We start from the raw sequence: 21,442 nt of genomic DNA, 5'->3' as shown, positions 1-21,442 counted from the left end.
TAAACAGTAGCCCTTAAAAGCAGCTCCAGCCTCACTTAGTTCACATGCACACTAGCGCTCAGGCCCATGTGCATCACACACACGTATTTTTAGGCACACAGGATGCACAGGTGCAGCATGCAGCCCAAATCCCAGTAACCTGTCAACAGGCTGAAATATGCAGTGACTGGACGCTGTACCAAGTGGTATTCCTATTTAGTGCCGTATCTGTTTCAGGTACATATGCATGGATGCAGGAATTTGTTGGTGGCACAAAACCTCTGTTATTTCCATTTGAAAATGATAACGTGCCAATGCCCCAATTTGTTATCCCAGCTGATTGGCCATAGTGTTTGCAGGTGCTGGTTGGGTTGAATACTGGTTCATCAGACACATCAAGAACTGCAAAAAAATGTTTCCTATTCACACACTGCCTCAGCATAAAGTGATCTCCTCTTAGTGAAAAATGACTTGAGCTTGGTCCCCTTCCTATGGGAGAATCCCCTCTAACATGTTTCGTCCAGTAGGGACATAATCAAAGAGACCATTACTAAGAAATGTGACCACTGTCAGCTCTCTATAAAGTTTGTATGCATCAGCTATGTACATTATATGGTGCTGTTTTCCAGCAGTTATAAGGGGACTTCTTGTCCCGCACCTTAAGCAAAATAGAGCACTGCTCAGCCATTTTTCTAAATAGAAAGCCTTCTCTGATTGGCCAAGGTGGAAAGGTAGGTGAATGATGTCACAGATTTCCATCTCAGCCAGAGGAGGCCTTCTTTTCATTCATAAAAATACAAGGCTTCCTGTGAATGGCACTCACTATTTTGTTCCAGATGTGGGACAAGAAGTCCCCTTACCACTCCCGGAACTCAGTGCCGTATAACATACATAGCCGTTGCATATAAAGTTTGTACAGTGCTGACAGCGACCACATTTCTTAGTAGTGGCCTCTATTATTCAGACCCTACCGGACTAAACATGTTAAAGGTGGTTCTCCCAAGAGTAAGAGACAATCTCAAGCCATTTTTTTCCAGGAGTTCACTATATACCAAGGCAGTGTGTGGATGTATGCCATTTTGTTGTAGTCCTAGATGTGTCTGAAGAGCCAGTATTCAACCCGACTAGAACCTGCAAACCTTGTGGCCAGTTAGCTGGGATAACAGCTTGGGACATTTGAGCAGCATCAATTTTAAATATAAATTGTTTGGTCCAGCTTAGCTTGAACAACCTATTCAAAGTAACAAAACCTTTAGGGCCAAGCCTACCTTTTCTGATAGTAAATCCAGCCTCCCTACATAAAAATAACGGGGAATTTTACTTGAGATAAAACCTGAAATGACATATCAGATGCGAGTTTGCCTTTTGTAGCTCTCTTAGTTGAGTGATGGTGGGAAAGGAGATGAGGGGAAGGGATTGAAGGAACAGCTAAAAAAGAAAAGATGAAGAAAATTAAAGGACAGATTTGGATACAGAAGAATCAGCCAGGATATAATTCACGATTGCCATCATCTCCATCTTAGAAAGAATGAAGTTTATCATCCTTTGTCTTATGCAGCTGGAAAGTCGTCAAAGAAGGTTCCTCGTTTGTATGAGGCATAGGCTTGAACACTTTAATATTGCAATAAGTGTTATCTCCAGTGTCAACCTGAGAATATCAAAACAGAAGTTCATTATAAACAAGTACACCTTAAATTTTGTATTTTTACTGATATTTTTAGTCATCATCATATTTTATTGGTCATCATATTAAGCGCCATATCAGCAATAACCATTGTGAGATACTCTGGTGGCTCGTTAAAGTGTACATTTTTGTTTATTAAAAATCTTACAAATATACAACATGATTAAAAACACATATACACACACACACACACACATATATATATATATATATATATATATATATACACAGTATCTCACAAAAGTGAGTACACCCCTCACATTTTTGTAAATATTTTATTATATCTTTTCATGTGACAACACTGAAGAAATGACACTTTGCTCCAATGTAAAGTAGTGAGTGTACAGTTTGTATAACAGTGTAAATTTGCTGTCCCCTCATAATAACTCAACACACAGCCATTAATGTCTAAACCGCTGGCAACAAAAATGAGTACACCCCCAAGTGGAAATGTCCAAATTGGGACCAAAGTGTCAATATTTTGTGTGGCCACCATTATTTTCCAGCACTACCTTAACCCTCTTGGGCATGGAGTTCACCAGAACTTCACAGGTTGTCACTGGAGTCCTCTTCCACTCCTCCATGATGACATCACAGAGCTGGTGGATGTTAGAGACCTTGCGCTCCTCCACCTTCCATTTGAGGATGCCCCACAGATGCTCACTAGGGTTTAGGTTTGGAGACATGCTTGGCCAGTCCCATACCTCCCAACTTTCTGAGATGGGAACAAGGGACACGTATTAGCAAAAGTATGAAGGCATAGGACAAACCCCCTACCACACCTCCTTAAAGAAGAATTATTTAAAAAAAATGATTAGCTAAACCAACAAGTGCTCTTTTTTTATCACTATTATTCTTCTATATTGACTTTTGAATTTTAAAATGCAGCAATTTAGAAATTGGGTGAAAGGTTTAGCAGTGAGAAACACTTTTTGAAAGATAAAAAGTGCATTTTATATACAACTATATAGATCAGACCAAAATGAGGGACAAATGAGGAGGAAAGAGGGACAGAGGGACAGAGGGACATTTGTTCCAAATCAGGGACAGTCCCACAAAATCAGGGACAGTTGGGAGCTATGCAGTCCATCACCTTTACCCTCAGCTTCTTTAGCAAGGCAGTGGTCGTGTTGGAGGTGTGTTTGGGGTCGTTATCATGTTGGAATACTGCCCTGTGGCCCAGTCTCTGAAGGGAAGGGATCATGCTCTGCTTCAGTATATCACAGTACATGTTGGCATTCATGGTTCCCTCAATGAACTGTAGCCCCCAGTGCCGGCAGCACTCATGCAGCCCCAGACAATGACACTCCCACCACCATGCTTGACTGTAGGCAAGACTCACTTGTCTTTGTACTTCTCACCTGGTTGCCGCCACACACACTTGACACCATCTGAACCAAATACGTTTATATTGGTCTCATCAGATTACAGGACATGGTTCCAGTATTCCATGTCCTTAGTCTGCTTGTCTTCAACAAACTGTTTGCAGGCTTTTTTGTGCATGCACCATCTTTAGAAGAGGCTTCCTTCTGGGACGACAGTCATGCAGACCAATTTGATGCAGTGTGCGGCGTATGGTCTGAGCACTGACCGGCTGACCCCCCACCCCTTCAACCTCTGCAGCAATGCTGGCAGCACTCATAAGTCTATTTCCCAAATTCAACCTCTGGATATGACGCTGAGCACGTGCACTCGACCATGGCGAGGCCTGTTCTGAGTGGAACCTGTCCTGTTAAACCGCTGTATGGTCTTGGCCGACGTGCTGCAGATCAATGTCAGGGTCTTGGCTATCTTCTTATAGCCTAGGCCATTTTTATTTAGAGCAACGATTCTTTTTTTCAGATCTTCAGGGAGTTCTTTGCCATGAGGTACCATGTAGAACTTCCAGTGACCAGTATGAGATAGTGAGAGCGATAACACCAAATTTAACACACCTGCTCCCCATTCACACCAAAGACCTTGTAAAACTAACAAGTCACATGACATGGAGGGGGGGGGGGCTAATTTGGCCCAATTTGGACGTTGTCACTTGTGGGTGTACTCCCTTTTGTTGCCAGCGGTTTAGACATTAATGACGGTGTGTTGAGTTATTTCGAGGGGACAGCAAATTTATACTGTTATACAAGCTGTACACTCACTACTTTACATTGTAGCAAAGTGTCATTTCTTCAGTGTTGTCACATGAAAAGATAGAATAAAATGTTTACGAAAATGTGAGGGGTGTACTCACTTTTGTTAGATACTGTATATATATATAATAATAAATAAGTGATATATAAACAAACAAAAAGTAGCTTACTTCAACATAAAAGAACAAACTAGCTTTTTTTGCCAGAAAACAAACAGAACCAAATATACAAACCAAGATATATGTTATTATTTTTATTATAGTGCACAACAAGGCCCTAACCTCCACCTAAAAAAACCCTCAGTCTAAGAAATGATTACACATTTACCCCATGTTTTTCCAAAAATCTGATCATAGAAAAATCTAGGGGGTGTGAAAGGACAGAAAGAAAAGCCGCACACCCAGAGACTGACAGGGGACCTGACATTCCTCCACGCCTTTGTCCAGGCTCCTAGCCACCGCCTGTCCTTCTCAAGATCCCAAATCTTCCCAACCTCACCCAGAATGTTGTGCACCACCTCGACAGGAAGGAATTTTTTCGGAGTGGAAACCTGACACCGTGCATTCCACATGAAGTAACAGACTACTAAGCTAACTACCAAAAGTGTCTCAAAATCAAAATCCCGATGTGACTAAAAAGACCCATATGACCACTCCGCATAACTCAAGTGGGAAAGGAAAGGGATACCCAGAGCCCCACCCAGAGGTCTTTAAAGTGTAAGCTCCTCTAGGGCAAGGATTTGATGCAACTGGTGCAATGTTGCCTGCACAGCACTGTGGACAATGATAATAGTGTGTGACTGTGTTGAGAACATCAGGAAAGGAACTGACACAACGGGTTTTGTCTATACAGCGTCATGGAGTAAGTCAGACCTAAAAATGTATAGTAAGGTGTGACTGGTGAGGATAAAGTTGAGCTCCTCTGATACATAGTCTAATGTGAATGCCTTAGTGTTCTCTGTATATCACTGTGGAATATGTCAGTTAAAGCGGTTGTATACTAAAAAAAAAAAAAAAAACCTGCAAGACAAAGGCATAATGAGCTAGTATGCATCAGTATGCCACTAAATTGGCTCCCCCTGTGGCGATTGGGCACGGGCCCTAACTTGCGGTCCCGCTAAGCAACGTACAGGTACGTTGTTCTCACGGGACAGAGGCGACCTACCGCAGTGTATGTACTGCTGGCAGTTAGCAAGTGATTAAGGTGGTAATTAAACCCACTTAGTGCCTTATGCGCATTATATCAGCCTCAGAACCTGTGTAATTCATATGTGTGTCCTGGATTAAAGGGATGAGGTGGCAACCCTGCACCGTGTAACTGTTGCACATAACATGCCTCTCATTGTAGAATCACCGCTGTGCCCTGAATGGTGACAATGTTGCATAAAACCAACATTACCTTGAAAAAGTAATTTGTTCCGGCAACAGTCTGAGTAATGACGGAGAGTGCCTTAAATTTGGTGGGCTTCGTCTTGGACTGCTTCACAAATGCATCTTTCACCTGAAAAGAAACAAACTGCATCAGGATTGAAAAGTTCAATATATATAAATATATATATATATATATATATATATATATATATATATATACACAGTGCTTTGCGAAAGTATTCGGCCCCCTTGAACTTTGCGACCTTTTGCCACATTTCAGGCTTCAAACATAAAAATATAAAACTGTAATTTTTTGTGAAGAATCAACAACAAGTGGGACACAATCATGAAGTGGAACGAAATTTATTGGATATTTCAAACTTTGTTAACAAATAAAAAACTGAAAAATTGGGCGTGCAAAATTATTCAGCCCCTTTACTTTCAGTGCAGCAAACTCTCTCCAGAAGTTCAGTGAGGATCTCTGAATGATCCAATGTTGACCTAAATGACTAATGATGATAAATAGAATCCACCTGTGTGTAATCAAGTCTCCGTATAAATGCACCTGCACTGTGATAGTCTCAGAGGTCTGTTTAAAGCGCAGAGAGCATCATGAAGAACAAGGAACACACCAGGCAGGTCCGAGATACTGTTGTGGAGAAGTTTAAAGCCGGATTTGGATACAAAAAGATTTCCCAAGCTTTAAACATCCCAAGGAGCACTGTGCAAGCGATAATATTGAAATGGAAGGAGTATCAGACCACTGCAAATCCAGCACTGACAGGCACTGATGAAGCGGCACTGATGGGCACTGTTAAAGAGGGAGAAATATGCAGCACTGATAGACGGCACTGATGGGCATTGAAAGGTGGCACTGATGGGCAGCCTTAATGGGCACTGATGGGTGGTACTGATGGGCAGCACTGATGGGTACTAATAGATGGCACTGATATGGAGGCAATGACAGTCAGCGCTGATAGGCAGCACTGATTGGAATCACTGGTGTGCACAGGTGGGCATCACTGGTGGGCAATGGCAGGCATCAATGATGGGACTGCACTGATAATCAATGCACTGATTATCAGCACAGTGATACACCCCGTCAGGGGAGCCGCTTATCGACTCTCCTCTACTCACGCACTGTCAGCGTGAGTAGAGGAATAATGATAACTGGAACTTCCTAGTTACACTGTGATCAGCTGTGATTGGACACAGCTGATCACATGGTAAAGAACCTACGTCATAGGCTCTTTACCGAGATTAGAAATGTAGTGTGTCCGAGCGACACACCACCGATTACTGTACTGCGTGCCCCCCGTTGGCGCACACAAGTGCCATGTTGTGAAGGACGTCACATTTTGCTATACATACATATGCTGTGCTTTTGCAATGTGCATATTAGCACCCATAAGAGGGTTAGGCTGCTTTCACACTGATCCACGGGTGCAGAGCAGTGCACCTGAAGCTTTCCTGCATTGAACTATAGACTTCTATTATATACTTTGCTTCTGTGCACAAGGACGGAGTAATGGGGGGCGCTTTAAACATTTTACTCTTATTTTAGATTTTTACACTACCCCCATAACTTTTTTTTTGTTTGTGATCACTTAATTTCTTTTACAAGGAATGTAAGCATCCCTTGTAATAGAAATAAGGATGGGTCAAAAGGAACCACATTCTCTCATTTATCTTTAAAGCAAAAGATTAAAAAAAAAAAAATATATATATATATATATATATATATATATATATATATATATATATATATATATATCTATATATAGATATACTGTATATATATATATATATATATATATATATATCTATATATAGATATACTGTATATATATATATATATATATATATATATATATATATATGCGCAATACAAATAAGGATGGGGTCAAAAGGACCCCGAATCTCTACTTTACCTTTAAAAAACGAAAAAAAAAAAAAAAAAGTTTTGATCTTTTGCTTTAAAAAAAAAAAATCCATTGACTTCCACCCTGGACCAGTAGTGACGTGTGGTCTTGAAGTGGATATTCAAACACCATTTATTAGGATAATAAAAAAAAAAAGCAACAGTGGGTATTGCACTCACAGGTGGGGAAATATGATTGCGGTCCAGTGTTCCAGGATGCATGGTGAGAGTCCCATCGATTGCATGAGAATTGTTTACATAGAGATTCTGGATTCTTCTTCAGATCCCCCAGGGCAGCTCTGTTTATTGTAGTCTACTTTGTTGCATGTTGTGCAATTTGTCATCGGTTTGGCAGTCTGTACACTCCTGTCACTGTCAGACAGCTGGCTGTTCGTTTTATATTCTTGTATTAGTTCCTGTGTTTTAGTACTTAAAGAGTTAATAGGGCGGTCTGATTGCCTTTTAATGCAAAGGTAGCCCAGAAAGCTGAGAAAGGAGAGGTCCTCCATGAAACGCGTACCAACCGGAGGCTTTTTTTGGCGTATTTGTTTCAAATGAAAGGGCTGCATTACACTGTTGTGCAAAAAAGAACACGCGACAAATGCAACACAGCAGTGTCACATTGTGAATGGTGACTTAGCCCTGATGAGGCTGCACTGATGGGCACTGATGAGGCAGCGCTGATGGCCACTGATGAGGCAGCACTAATGAGGCAGTGCTGATGGGCACTGATGAGGCAGCGCTGATGGGCACTGATGAGGCTGCACTGACAGGCACTGATGAGGCTGCACTGATGGCCACTGATAAGGCTGCACTGATGGCCACTGTTGAGGCTGCACTGATGGCCACTGTTGAGGCTGCACTGATGGCCACTGATGAGGCAGCGCTGATGGGCACTGATGAGGCAGCGCTGATGGGCACTGATGAGGCTGCACTAATGGGCACTGATAAGGCAGCACTGATGGGCACTGATGAGGCAGCGCTGATGGGCACTGATGAGGCAGCGCTGATGGGCACTGATGAGGCAGCGCTGATAGGTACTGATGAGGCAGCGCTGATGGGCATTGATAAGGCTGCACTGATGGCCACTGATGAGACGGCACTGATGGCCACTGATGAGGCAGCACTGATAGGTGGCACTGATATGCTGCACTGATAATCAATGTAAATATCCCCTATCAAGGGATTGCAGGTTATCGGCTTTCCTTTTCTCAGACAAGGGACAGTGCTGAGGAAAGGAAATTATGTGATTAAACACAGCTGATCACATGGTAAAGGGTCGCTGTGATTGGCGCTTTACCTTTATCTGTGATCAGCTGTATCTGAAGGACACAGTGATCACAGGCCACACAGGGGCCACACAGGGGCGGAGTTCAATAGACACCGTCCCTGAACTCGACGAGCGCACTGTCGTCATCACTCGGCTGTAGCGAGGTCGGCAAGTGGTAATCGCAGAAGAGAAAAATTAGTTTTCCTCCTCATACTGAGGAAGGAGAGATTCTCCCTGAAACGCGAACCAATCATGGTCATGTCGTGTGCGTTTCAAATAAATGACCTTCCCTATGCCTTGATGCAAAAAAAAAAACAAAATGCACAACAAATGTGGCCTAAATTGCAGAGGAGGGAGCCTATGTACGTTCTCCCGTACCCCTGCGGGGCGTGCGCGGCTCGCTCTGTGATCAGTGAATCCACGAAACTCGGCTGATCACAGATTGGAGTAAAGGGCCGATCTCGGCCCCCTCATCACGTGATCAGCTGTCAGCCAGTGACAGCTGATCACGTGATGTAAACAGAGCCGGTAATCGACTTTTCTTTTCCTCACGCTGACAGCATGAGGAAAAAAAAAAGGCAATCACTAGCTACTGTCAGAGGGACATTGGTCTCGAACAGAGAGGTCCGCTGCCACCAGTGCCACCTATCAGTGCAAATCAATGCCACCTACCAGTGCCACCTATCAATGCCCACCAGTGCTATCAATCAGTGCCTCATCATCAATGCTGCCTATCAGTGTCACCTACTAGTGCCTATCAGTGCCCTTCAGTGCCTCCCATCAGTGCCATCCATCAGTACCACTTATCAATGCCCACCAATGCTGCCTTATTAGTGCCCACCAGTGCTACCTCATCAGTGCCTATCAGTGCAGTTTATCAGTGCCCTTCAGTGCCGCCCATCAGTACCACCTATCAATGCCCACCAGTGCTGCCTTATTAGTGCCCACCAGTGCTACCTCATCAGTGCCTATCAGTGCAGTTTATCAGTGCCCTTCAGTGCTGCCCATCAGTGCCACCTATAAATGCCCACCAGTGCTGCCTTATAAGTGCCCACCAGTGCTACCTCATCAGTGCCTATCAGTGCAGTTTATCAGGGCCCATTAGTGCTGCCTCATCAGCCCACATCAATGAAGAAGAAAATGACCTCTTTGCAAAATTTTTTAACAAACTACGAAAACAGTTTTTATTTTTTTATTTATTTTTTTTTTCCCGTTTGTTTAGCAAAAAATAAAAACCCCAGTAGTGATTAAATATCATCAAAAGAAAGCTTTATTTATGTGAAAAAAATGATAACAATTTCATTTGGGTACAGTGTTGTATGACCGCAAAATTGTCATTCAAAGCGTGACAGCGCTGAAAGCTGAAAATTGGCCTGGGCGGGAAGGGGGGTAGAAAGTACCCAGAAGGCAAGTGGTTAATTACAAAGCCATCACATAGAAAGAATTTTGTAATACCCACAACCATAACAGAGTATGTGCTGGGGCTTACTTGTATGTCGGCTCGTGCTTTGGGTCTGGGGCGCATGCGTACGCATGTCGCCGGCGCCCCGCTTCCGTTGTAATTGGACACAGCAGGAGCCAATCAGTGGGTAACGTCTGCCGGGACCCCCCAATTGTTCTGAGGAGATGCAGAATGGTGGTCTGCCTATATAAAAAAGACAGGCCGCTGTTCTGTCAAAGAGGAAGATGGAGATCTTGTGTTTCTGCTAAGCAGGAACGCGGATCTCTGTCTTCCTCCAGTTAGGCCACACCCCCCACACAGTTAGTAAGCACTCCCTAGGAGCACACTTAACACTTTGATTGCTCCTGATGTTAACCCCTTCCCTGCCAGTGTCATTAGTACAGTGACAGTGCAGGGGTTTATTTACTAAAGCTAGATAGGGCAAAATTAGTCACAATTCTGCAGAAAACCAATCAGCTTCCAGGTATTATTGCTAAAGCTATACTAAACAAGCTGAGATTAGAAGCTAATTGGTTTCTCTGCAGAATTGTGATTCATTTTGCCTTTTCTAGCTAAAAGCCCCGTACACACGTAGCGATTTTTCGGCCGTAAATATTCGGCCACCGACCGATCGGCCGATTGCCGGCTTGTTAGTATGATGCTTCCGACAACCGACTGCGACTTTTCGGCCGAACAGAATCTGGTGTGCAGGCATTAAAATTTTTGTTGGCCAACACCAGAACGGCCGATTGTTCGCCAGTCAGTACAGAATTCGGCCGACAAACAGCCGATTAGCAAGACTGGGCATGCTCAGAAAAGAAAAAACACACGGAAAGTTAACCATCACATGACATCACTTCTGCAGTCGGCTGTTGTTGGCCGACAAAATTCATGTGCAGTCTTTTGCAGTTTTCAGCCGACAGGACAGCACCGGACAAAAGACGGCCGATCGTTCGGCCGACAATAGCTACGTGTGTACGGGGCTTCAGTAAATAAACCTCTTAGTGTCAGATTTGTCTGCCGCAATGTCACAGTCCCTTTAACCACTTTACCACCGGAGGATTTTGCTGTCTTACGTCTGGGCCACTTTTTGCGATTCGGCACTGCGTGACTTTAACGGACAATTGCGCGGTCATGCGATGCAGTACCCAAACTAAATTTATGTCCTTTTTTTCCCACAAACAGAGCTTTCTTTTGGTGGTATTTGATCACATGTGCAATTTTTACTTTTTGCGCTATAAACAAAAAAAGAGCAACAATTTTGAAAAAATAACAATATTTTTCACATTTTTTTATACGAGATTCCCCCCCCCCCCCCAAAAAAAAAAATGTAAAAATCTAAATTTTTTTATCATTTTAGGCCAATTTGTTTTCTCCTACATATTTTTGGTAAAATAAATCGCAATAAGCGTATTTTGATTGGTTTGCGCAAAAGTTATTGCGTTTACTATCTAAGGGAAAGATTTCTGTCATTTTTGGTGGGTTTTTTTTTAACGAGTAATGGCGGCGATCTGCAATTTGTTTTGCGGGACTGCGACATTGCTGCGGACAGATCTGACCCTTGACTGACATTTTTGACACTTTTGGGGTTACCAGTGACATTACTACAGTAATCAGTGCTATACATATGCACTGTTACTGTAAAAATGACACTGGCAGGGAAGGGGTTAATTTTTTTTTGGAGAGGGAGGGGTTAATGTATGCCTGGTGCTTACTGACGTGTGTGGGGGGAGGTGACTGAGTGACACAGGGACAGATCGCATGTTCAGCTATGCTGAACCCTGCAATCTGTCCCTGCCCGTCACTTAGGAGATCCGCCCACTTTGTTTACACAAGCGGGCAGATCTCCACACTAGATTCCCCGACAATCTGACCCTGCCTGTCACTTAGGAGATGTGTAATCAAAGCGGGCGGATCCCCACACTCGATTCCCCGACGATCGGGGAACAGCGGCGGTGATCACCGCCACTCCTCCCCTGGCCCGACTCCCGCTGTGACTGAATACAGCGGGAGTGAGCCTCTGGCGGCGCGCGAGCCCCCGAGAGAGGGGAATGTCTGGCGACGTAGGTCTACGTTGCCAGACGATAACGAGCCACTTTGCCGCAGTAGCAGCTCAGTGAGCAGTGGTAAAGTGGTTATAAATCGCTGATCGCCGCCATTACTAGTAAAGAAAAAAAAAAAAAAATCCTTACAAATATCCCATAGTTTGAAGATGCGATAACTTTTGCGCACACCAATTAATACACACTTATTGGGATTTTTTTTTTTTTTTTTACCAAAAACATGTAGCAGAGTATAAATAGGTCTTGAATAAATTAGATCTTTTACATTTTTTTTTTATTGGGTGTGTTTTATAGCATAAAGTAAAAAAATATTGTTTTTTTTTTTTTTTTTTTTTAATTGTCGGTCTTTTTTTGTTTATAGTGCAAAGAATAAAAACTGCCAAAAGAAAGCTTTATCTGTAAGAAAAAAAAAGGACATACATTTTATTTGGGTGCAGCGTCGCACGTCCGCGCAATTGTCAGTTAAAGTAACACAAAAAATGGCCTTGGTCATTAAGGGGGGTAAAACCAACTGGGGCTGAAGTGGTTAATCATGTTGGCTGAAGATGAATCGCAGCTTTAAATTGTCAGAGATGCAATTGGAATACGTGAAAAAATGAAGCTTTAGCCTGCTTTGTAGGGATTCCTGCGTATGATATGGCTTTGAAATGTGACATCAATTCATAGAATACATTTATGTCTCTATAATGTATAATATATTTTATAATGAAATCCTAATATAATATATAAAATATTTGAAATATAATATAATAATATATGAAATATAGTATAAAATATATACAATATAATATAATAAATTAATTATATATATAATATCATATAATACAATATAATATAATATTATACAGGTATAAAGTATAATACGGTAACTACATTTTATTGTGCTTGTGTGTATTTAGGTAATACAGTTTAATGATATTATTAGAAGTGTAGTTACTGTAACAACTTGTTCCAGGTGATGAAACCTTCCGGGAAGAATTGTTCCCACAGCCAGGGAAATTTCCCCATCAGGTTGGCACACCTCTAGATGTAAATTTTCCGTCTCCATATGTTAATAAGATCTGACTGCCAAAAGCACCCGTTACCTCCTCCACAGCACAGAGGAAATCACCCAAATTATGCAAGGATCAGATCAAGTGTATTATCTGTCCCTAAGCTCGGCCTTTTGGCTAAGATCAAGTGTAGTATCTGTTCTTATCAGTGTTGGAATGGAACCTGAAGGTTAGTAATCGGTGGTGGCCGAAGTTAACCGGGGCGCTCTGGGCGTAACTGGAGGACCGGAGTAGGCCAAACCAGAGAAAGCCGGAGGGTTCCAATGCCTTCCTGATTTGAATGGGTCCGCCCCTACCAGTTTGAAGGGAGTGAGAAAACTGGATCTGTGGCCAGTTAGTACTGCTCCTGGATGTGATTGATAAGGAACGGCGGATAGCGGTGGGAAGGCCTTTCCTCCTGGGTTGAATCTGGCCTTGCAAAAGGCTTGTCCCCAGTTGAAGGCAGGCTCACCCTAAGCTGTCTAAAGTTCTGATGCCTCCTGGTAGGTTAGGGCTACACTTGGTCTGGCCTTGGGGCCGGGGTAGAAAAAGCCCGTAGTGTATGTGCCCCTGGGGTGGCAGCCCAGGGGTGCCTTAATTCTCACTGGTGAGGGGCAGCTCGCCTTGAGTTTTTCTGCACCATGGTCACTGCACCTACGCACACTTTTTTAAGCACCTGCCTCTTGGGCAAGGCCTTTTGGCTTCGACCAGAGGAATTTTTATTCTGGCCGGAAGGCCTGCCTTTGTTTTTCACTTAGGCACTAATTCACCCCTCCACTTCCCCTCCCCCACCTTTTTGTTTGTGTGTGCTTTTTCTTTGTAGTTTGTCACTTTTCTATCACCTTTTTTTCACCTGCACGACTTGTAGGGTGTGGGTCCTCGGGCCCTGCCTTGAGTCTTGGGAGGGGGTGGATATGGCCTTTTGGCTTGGTCTGCCCTCTCTCATGGGGTCTCCCTTCGGGGGAGCCCCACTTAGTACTCGGTGGGGGCTGTTTCGGCAGTCCCCCTGAAGAACGGGGTCAGTCTGGTTTCGGCCAGACAGACCATGAGTACCTTAAATCCCTGTCAGGAGTCTTGCGCCCCGGGGGATCGAGGTTCGGGTCCTACCTCTTCGGAGGGAAGACCATTTGTTCGCACACCCTGTGCACTTTTTGTGTTCCTCACGTTTGTGTGTGTGCACTTTTTTATGCACCGGGTGAAGTCTTTTGAGTGTGTTTCACACGCTACGGGCTTTAAAAAAAAAAAATCTGTCCCTAAGCTGTCTAAGTTCTGATGCCTCCTGGTAAGGATAGGCTGCACTGGTCTGGCCGAATACCGTGACAGAAAGAAGCCCGTGATGTACGTGCCCCTGGGGTGGCAGCCCAGAGATGCCATAATTCTCACTGGTGGGGGAGCTCATCTTGAGTTTTTGGCACCTTGCTCACTGCACCACACACACTTTTTTCACACCTGCCTCTAGGGATGGGCCTTTGGGCTGGCACCAGAGGAATTTTTTATTGCTGGCCGAAGGGCCTGTCAGGGTCTTGCACCTTGACACTCAAGCACTTCTTAAATTCCCTTTCCCCAACTTTGTGTTTGTGTGTTTTTTTTTTTTATTTTTGGTTTGTCACCTCTTTCTTTCTCACTTTTTTTTTCACGATGAGTAGGGTTCTCAGGTCTACCTTGAAAGTCTTGGGAGGGGGTGGATATGGCCTTCTGGCTTAGTTCGCCCTCTCTCATGGGGTCTTCGTTTGGGGGAGCCCCACCTAGTACTTGGGGTGGGCTCTTTCGGCAGTCCTCCCAGAGAACGGGGTCTGCCTGGTTTCAGCTGGGCAGGCCATAATGAGTACCCTAGTCCCTGTCAGGAGTTTTGCGCCCCGGGGGATCAAGGTTAGCGTCCCTCCTCTTCGGAGGTAGACTTTTCGCACACCCTGTGCACTTTTTGTGTTTCCATGTTTGCGTGTGTGCACTTTTTTATGCACCTGGTGTTAGTGTATTTTGTTTTTAAAAATGACACTCGAAAAACCGCTGCACAAATATTGTGTGACATAAAAAATTGAAAAACCCACCATTTTTTTTTTTTTTTATCTTGAGCCTTTGCTTAACCACTTAAGCCCCGGAAGATTTTACCCCCATTCCGACCAGGGGGTATTTTGCGATTCGGCACTGCGTGACTTTAACGGACAATTGCGCGGTCGTGCGACGCTGTACCTAAACGAATTTGGCGTCCTTTTTTTCCCACAAACAGAGCTTTCTTTTGGTGGTATTTGATCACCTGTGCGATTTTTTGATCACGCGCTATAAACAAACAAAAGAGCGTCAATTTTGCAAAAATAGCAATATTTTTCACATTTTTTTATATGAAATTCCCCCCCAAAAAAATGTAAAAATCAAAATTTTTTAAAATTTTCGGCCAATTTGTTTTCTGCTACCTATGTTTGGTAAAAAAATTGCAAAAAGCGTATTTTGATTGGTTTGCGCAAAAGTTATCGCGTTTACTAACAAAGGGAAAGATTTTTGTCATTTTTGTTGTTTTTTTTTAACGCGTAATGGCGGCGATCTGCGATTTTTTTTGCGGTACTGCGACATTGCGGCGGACAGATCGGACCCTTGACTGACATTTTTGACACTTTTGGGGTTACCAGTGACATTTCTACAGTAATCAGTGCTATATATATGCACTGTTACTGTAAAAATACACTGGTAGTGAAGGGGTTAACTTTATTTGGGAGGGAGGGGCTGTGTGTGTCCCTATGGGCGTGCTTTCTACTGTGATTGGCTGTGGCTTGAGCTGTAAAGACACTGATCAACGGATCTACATAGTAGATCCATGTGATCAGTGTCTTTACAGCAAGGAGAATGACAGGTCGCTTGTTTACACAAGCTGCCTGACATTCTCCCTCTCCCCCGCCGATCGGCGAGTGACCGGCGGACATTGGGTCCGCTGGTCACACGCGCGGGGGGGGTCCGTGACCACGCGGGAGCCGGAGCGCGCCTCCAGCGGCGCGCTTGCTCCCTAGACCCTCACAAGCAAGCAACGTAGCCCTACGTTAGTTTGCCTGTGAGGGGCTGACCGCCGACGTAGATATTCGTGCGGCGGTCGGCAAGTGGTTAAACAATATATAATGTTTTATGAGTTTTAAGTCATGTTCTAGAAAAAAAAATGCAGATTTTTATTAGGGATCGACCGATTATTGGCAAAGTCGATATATCGAGGGCCGATCTGCACTTTCCCTGATATATTGGAATCGGCCCCTGAGGTTACCGATATTGCCGATATTTCGGGAAAGTGCTGTAATGGAGTGATGTCTGCAGCTAGAGGCATCCCCCCGGTACCAGCGTCCATAGCCGACAGTCGGCTGTGTTGTAATGACAACCAATGCGGCTGAGAAGCCGCTCGGCTGTCATTACAAGGAGTGGGAGGGGACGCCTCCCCCTTCCCCCTCCGGCCGCCTTCTGCGGCTCACCTAGGTCCCCCGTCCCACCTGCACAGCCGCCGAAGACCCTATCAAAGACGTATTAGGCTCTGATCGGGTCTCCATGCAAAAACCTTGGAAGTGATGTCATGAGTACTGTCTGGCGCCAGATTTAAAAAAATTACAGCATTCAAAACAGCCAAACTTGGCGTTTTGAATGCTTTTTAAGGGCAGAGGAGGGGTTTGGGGTCTTTTAGACCCTCCCAGATCCCTCCACAAAAGTACCTGTCAAAAAAAAAAAACAATTTTTTTAAAGTTTTAATTTTTTTTAAATGTACAAAAATATCTGCCGATACCGATATGCATTGGCCAAAATATCGGTATCGGCAACGAAAAACCGATATCGGTCGATCACTCATTTTTATATGTATGACAGAAATGTCAAAATTGGCCTCATAGGCAAGTAGTTAAACTGTCCAAAAAAGTATTTTTTGACCCCAAAGAATAAAACCATGGCATTTGCAATTTGTTTATGTCGAAGCTAATTATCAAATGCATATTTTCAGGGGAAAAAAATACACTAATTTGAAAATTGGTGAGAACAAACAATATTCCTAGTTTTTAGTAAAATACAAAAAAAAAATGGGGTTGTATCAAGTACAGAGATACCAATCATGTCAAGCCTTGAAATGGCGCATGCCTGTGAAATTGCAAAAAACTACGGTACCCAAAATTGGCCGTAGGTGAGACTTTTTAAAACCTTTACAGGTTATCTGTTTGGTGTTAACCAAAAATTTAGCCCTAGAATTATTGATCCCAACAGCAATACCTAATGTGTTGTGCAATTTCTGCTTACATACACGTAATCCCCCTATACCGTGCATTTGAATTAGGGTGTGCCCAGGGGTGCTTTTATTTTTATTTTATTTTTTTACAAAAAAAAGAAGAAAACAGGATCCCCATCCTGTCAGAGGAAGACTTTACTGGCATAGATATGAGACCAATTCCCCTTATTAAAGTGTAACAAAATATATTTATTGAAAACATTAAAATTATGTCACATGACATAAATCAATCATGAATACATTAAAAACATGGTGCATACCACATATTGAACAAATAACCTCCCAAGGGAGGTTATTTATTTATTTTTTTATTAAAAAAAAAAAAAAAATTCATACTATAAGACCCCCCTGCCCCAATAGAAGTTAAATGCAAAATGAAACCTTGTCCAAATAAAATAAAAAAAAAAAATAAATAAATAATATTAATTAAAAAAAAAAAAAAACACAAAATATTGTGGTTTCCCTTTTTAGGGATCCAGGGGGGTCTCAAGACGTTTTTCTAGTCAAAGGGCCATCCATGTACAATATATAGGCAACCATTGGTAACTGCTACCTGCATTGTAAATCTTAGCTAAGCTACAGGACTAAATCAATCCAATAGAGACATATTTTAGGTGCCTTAAGGGCCCATTTACACCAGCGGGCACAGATTATGGGGCACGCTCATGTGTGTTGTACACGCTGGTTGTTACAATGCATGGTAATGCTTCCCTTTTTTTATTTTTTTTATAAAAAAACAAAAAAACTTCAGTTTACTCAATGTTGACACACATTGTAATTAATTTTTGTTCATTGCATAAAACTGCAGACATGCAATACACCCCAACACACTTGTATCGTGTGCATAGGACACATAGAGTACAGTTGTTTTCCCAGGATCCCAATCCAGATCAACACATCAGGTGTGAATGAGCCTTCAGGAGTAGATCCCCAACCACTTACCTTATCAAGGATGGCTTGATCTTCCTTAGTAGGTGGCCTGGCTGGACTTGGTCCACCGGGTAGTTGACCTCCAGGTGGCCTGGCTGGACTTGGTCCACCGGGTAGTTGACCTCCACAACTCATTTTTGCAAAGTTCTCAGCAGACTGATGCACATCAGACAGTACCAGGGCTTATATACCTGAGGTCCATACCATTCCACAGAGAGGGGGTGGGGTGTCCAAAAATGACTACACCCTGCAGGTGGTGTGCCTTTCGTTGAAACTGACACAAGCTAAATCTTGTGATTGCTGCAACAAATATATTTTTTTTATATTTACCCCGCAATCAGTGGAATGGTATGAGCCTGCAGACCCCTGGAGGGGTATTTTAGGGTGGCACTGCATGTTTGACATACTGGATACAGTCCCACAGCATTCAGGAATTGTTCAGATTTATCTGGTATAATGTATAGAAGTTACGTAGCCTGGAGCTGACATTCCATGTCTATAGGTGTGCCTATATAATGACACGTTCACACACAATCTGAAGACGGCTCAGCAATATACTGTTACAGCTCAGAAAAAAAAAAGAAAGATATCTTCGATGCATCACACCAGTTTCATGAAGGGTTCATATTCCCAGAGGCTGAAGTTGAACTCCAGCCAGATATATAAGATACAAATGAATACAGTTTTGTATTCATGAACCACTTGCGGCCCACCCACAGTATATTTGTTGTGGGTGATGTGAGACCGATGTGTTCACACACCTAAAGATTAGGGATGATCGAATGGTTTGGGTCGACCATCGGTTCGACCCGAACATTGACAGTTCGAGGTTCGGCCGAATTTAGAACTTTTTGCTGAAAAAGTTCGGAATTAGGCAACCAGAACTGACCAAAATGCAATGGGACAAGAAATGGGCTTTAAAAGCCCATGATTGGACCAGAACCATTAGTAAAAGCCAATTGAGGGGGCAGGAGAATGCTAGGAATGTGATTGGAGTGACTAGGGGGTCCAGAGGCCAATCAGTAGTGAATACGCCCCCCAGTATATAAGATAGCCCTGCCAAATTCCTAGCATTTTAATACAGGGACGTGGAAGAGAGTGGAAGCAGTTCTGTTACTTCTCCTTCAAAGTGTCATTTAGCAATTATTAGTGTGAGGAAAGGGATATCTAGTGTAGTTAGGGTGCTAGTTTCCACTATAGTTAGCTTCAAAAATCTAGTTTCTGTAGGGAAAGTGTTAAGTGCCAGGGTCACCGTAGTGTAGTGTAGGGTGAACTAACACTGACTGCTATGGCAGGGTGACCAAACCCTTCCATTTCAGGGTGACTGCTATAGAGAAAAGATAGTTTCTCTTAGGTGACTTCTAGAACAGCGATATGGCTTCTCGCCGGTCAGCCTGCTTTTTGCTGCAGGCGTTTATAGGGCTTTTTCGAGGATGTGTTTGGAGTCAGGCATGATATCTGAACTTGTGTATAGGGGTATATATACACACACATGTATGTATATATGTATATATGTATATATACACCTACACATATATAGGTGTGAAAATAGCAGAACACTATGCTTGCGCTAATGAAATAATTAACAGGCATATGGCTCCGCTCCTATCACACCTATATATGTGTATGTGTATGTGTATATATACATACATGTGTGTGTATATATACCCCTATACAAAAGTTCAGATGTTTTGCCTGCCTCCAAAGACCCCAAAAAAAATGCCCATGCATTTTTTGGGGGTCTTTGGAGTCAGGCATGACATCTGAACTTGTGTATAGGGGTATATATACACACACATGTATGTATATATACACATACACATACACATATATAGGTGTGATAGGAGCTGAGCCATATGCCTGTTAATTATTTCATTAGCGCAAGCATAGTGTTCTGCTCTTTTCACACCTATATATGTGTAGGTGTATATATACATACATGTGTGTGTATATATACCCCTATACACAAGTTCAGATGTCATGCCTGACTCCAAAGACCCCAAAAAAATGCCCAAAAAAAACGCCTGCAATAACACACCTGGGTGTTTTTTTTTTGGCGCAGGCGTTTTTTTGGGCATTTTTTTGGGGTCTTTGGAGGCAGGCAAAACATCTGAACTTGTGTATAGGGGTATATATACACACACATGTATGTATATATACACCTACACATATATAGGTGTGAAAATAGCAGGACACTATGCTTGCGCTAATGAAATAATTAACAGGCATATGGTTCCGCTCCTTTCACACCTATATATGTGTATGTGTATAAATACATATAAGTGTGTGTGTATATATACCCCTATACAGAAGTTCAGATGTTTTGCCTGCCTCCAAAGACCCACAAAAAATGCCCAAAAAAACGCCTGCGCCAAAAAAAAAACGCCCAGGTGTGTTATTGCAGGCGTTTTTTTGGGCATTTTTGTGCCCAAAAAAACGCTTGCTACAAAACCAGCAAGGTGTGAAAATAGTGGAGCCATATCCCCGTTCTATAAGTGACCTAATAGAAACAATCTTTTTTTTTTCTGGTTCTGGACATGCTACAGAGCTTAAACTTCACAGGTACACTTTTTAGACCCCCAGACACTAAATCCAAAGAAATCTCATTTTTTTTTTTCAATTATTTTTTCAATAATTGGCTCTCTATCAAAAATGACAATTTTTGTAACTTTTTTTGTGTGATTAATGGTCTCTGGGGCATGACCCATAACCCTAGGCACTTTTTATGGGCATTTATTGGGTTTTAGGGCTTCAAAATGGGGTTTTTTGATTACCGAAGTTCGGGTCCCATTGATTTCAATGGGGTTCTGAAATCCGGGCCGAACTTTCTGGAAGTTCTGGTATTCTGGTCGAACCGAACTTTTGAAAAGTTCGATCATCCCTACTAAAGATGTGGAATGTCAGGTCCGGGCTACGTAACTTCTATGCATTATCTGGTGGACACTGGACACCCGGTTTCACAGCACTTGGTACAATATGATCTCGATATCCCGCAGCTATCACATAGTACCTGGGTCAATCATAGCACCTTGTACCATGTGATTAGCTATTGCCAATCACAGGTCACAAGCTGTCTTGAATCGCATACTAGCTCATTATGAAATACCTTAGTATGAAGCCCTGACTATGGTGACACTAAACTACTCCTGATGACAGGATGTAAAAAAAAAAAATCTTAAAGTGGTGTAACAGGAAGTCTGCTAAATCTGTGAGTGTTGTCACAGATCGGAGATACAATTCACCAATTATTATAGGGTGTCGGCTGCAGAAGCCAGAAGAAATGTCTAAAGACGCTGAACAGGCTTCAGCTGTTCAGAATGAGGGAGATAAGGCTTCTATAATTGTCCAAAGGAAGTCTGAGGATTGCTGCCTCCGGAAACTGTC

General features: G+C 42.9%; 1 protein-coding gene across 1 annotated transcript; it reads right to left on the bottom strand.

Moving 5' to 3' along the window:
- Positions 1–1,037: 1,037 nt before the first annotated feature.
- LOC309545725 (cystatin-A-like) lies at positions 1,038–18,266 on the bottom strand. Its single transcript, XM_082245060.1, has 4 exons — positions 18,181–18,266; positions 18,071–18,138; positions 5,191–5,292; positions 1,038–1,627 (listed from the first exon to the last, which is right to left on the bottom strand). The coding sequence occupies exons 1-4, from the start codon at positions 18,191–18,193 to the stop codon at positions 1,499–1,501; spliced, it is 312 nt and encodes a 103-aa protein (XP_082101186.1). The 5' UTR covers positions 18,194–18,266; the 3' UTR covers positions 1,038–1,498.
- Between the last annotated feature and the right edge of the window lie 3,176 nt (positions 18,267–21,442).

The sequence above is a fragment of the Pelophylax lessonae genome (assembly GCF_965119305.1).
Source record: "Pelophylax lessonae genome assembly, chromosome: 2".
Lineage (NCBI taxonomy): Eukaryota > Metazoa > Chordata > Amphibia > Anura > Ranidae > Pelophylax > Pelophylax lessonae.
This window is presented reverse-complemented; position numbering and strand designations above follow the sequence as displayed.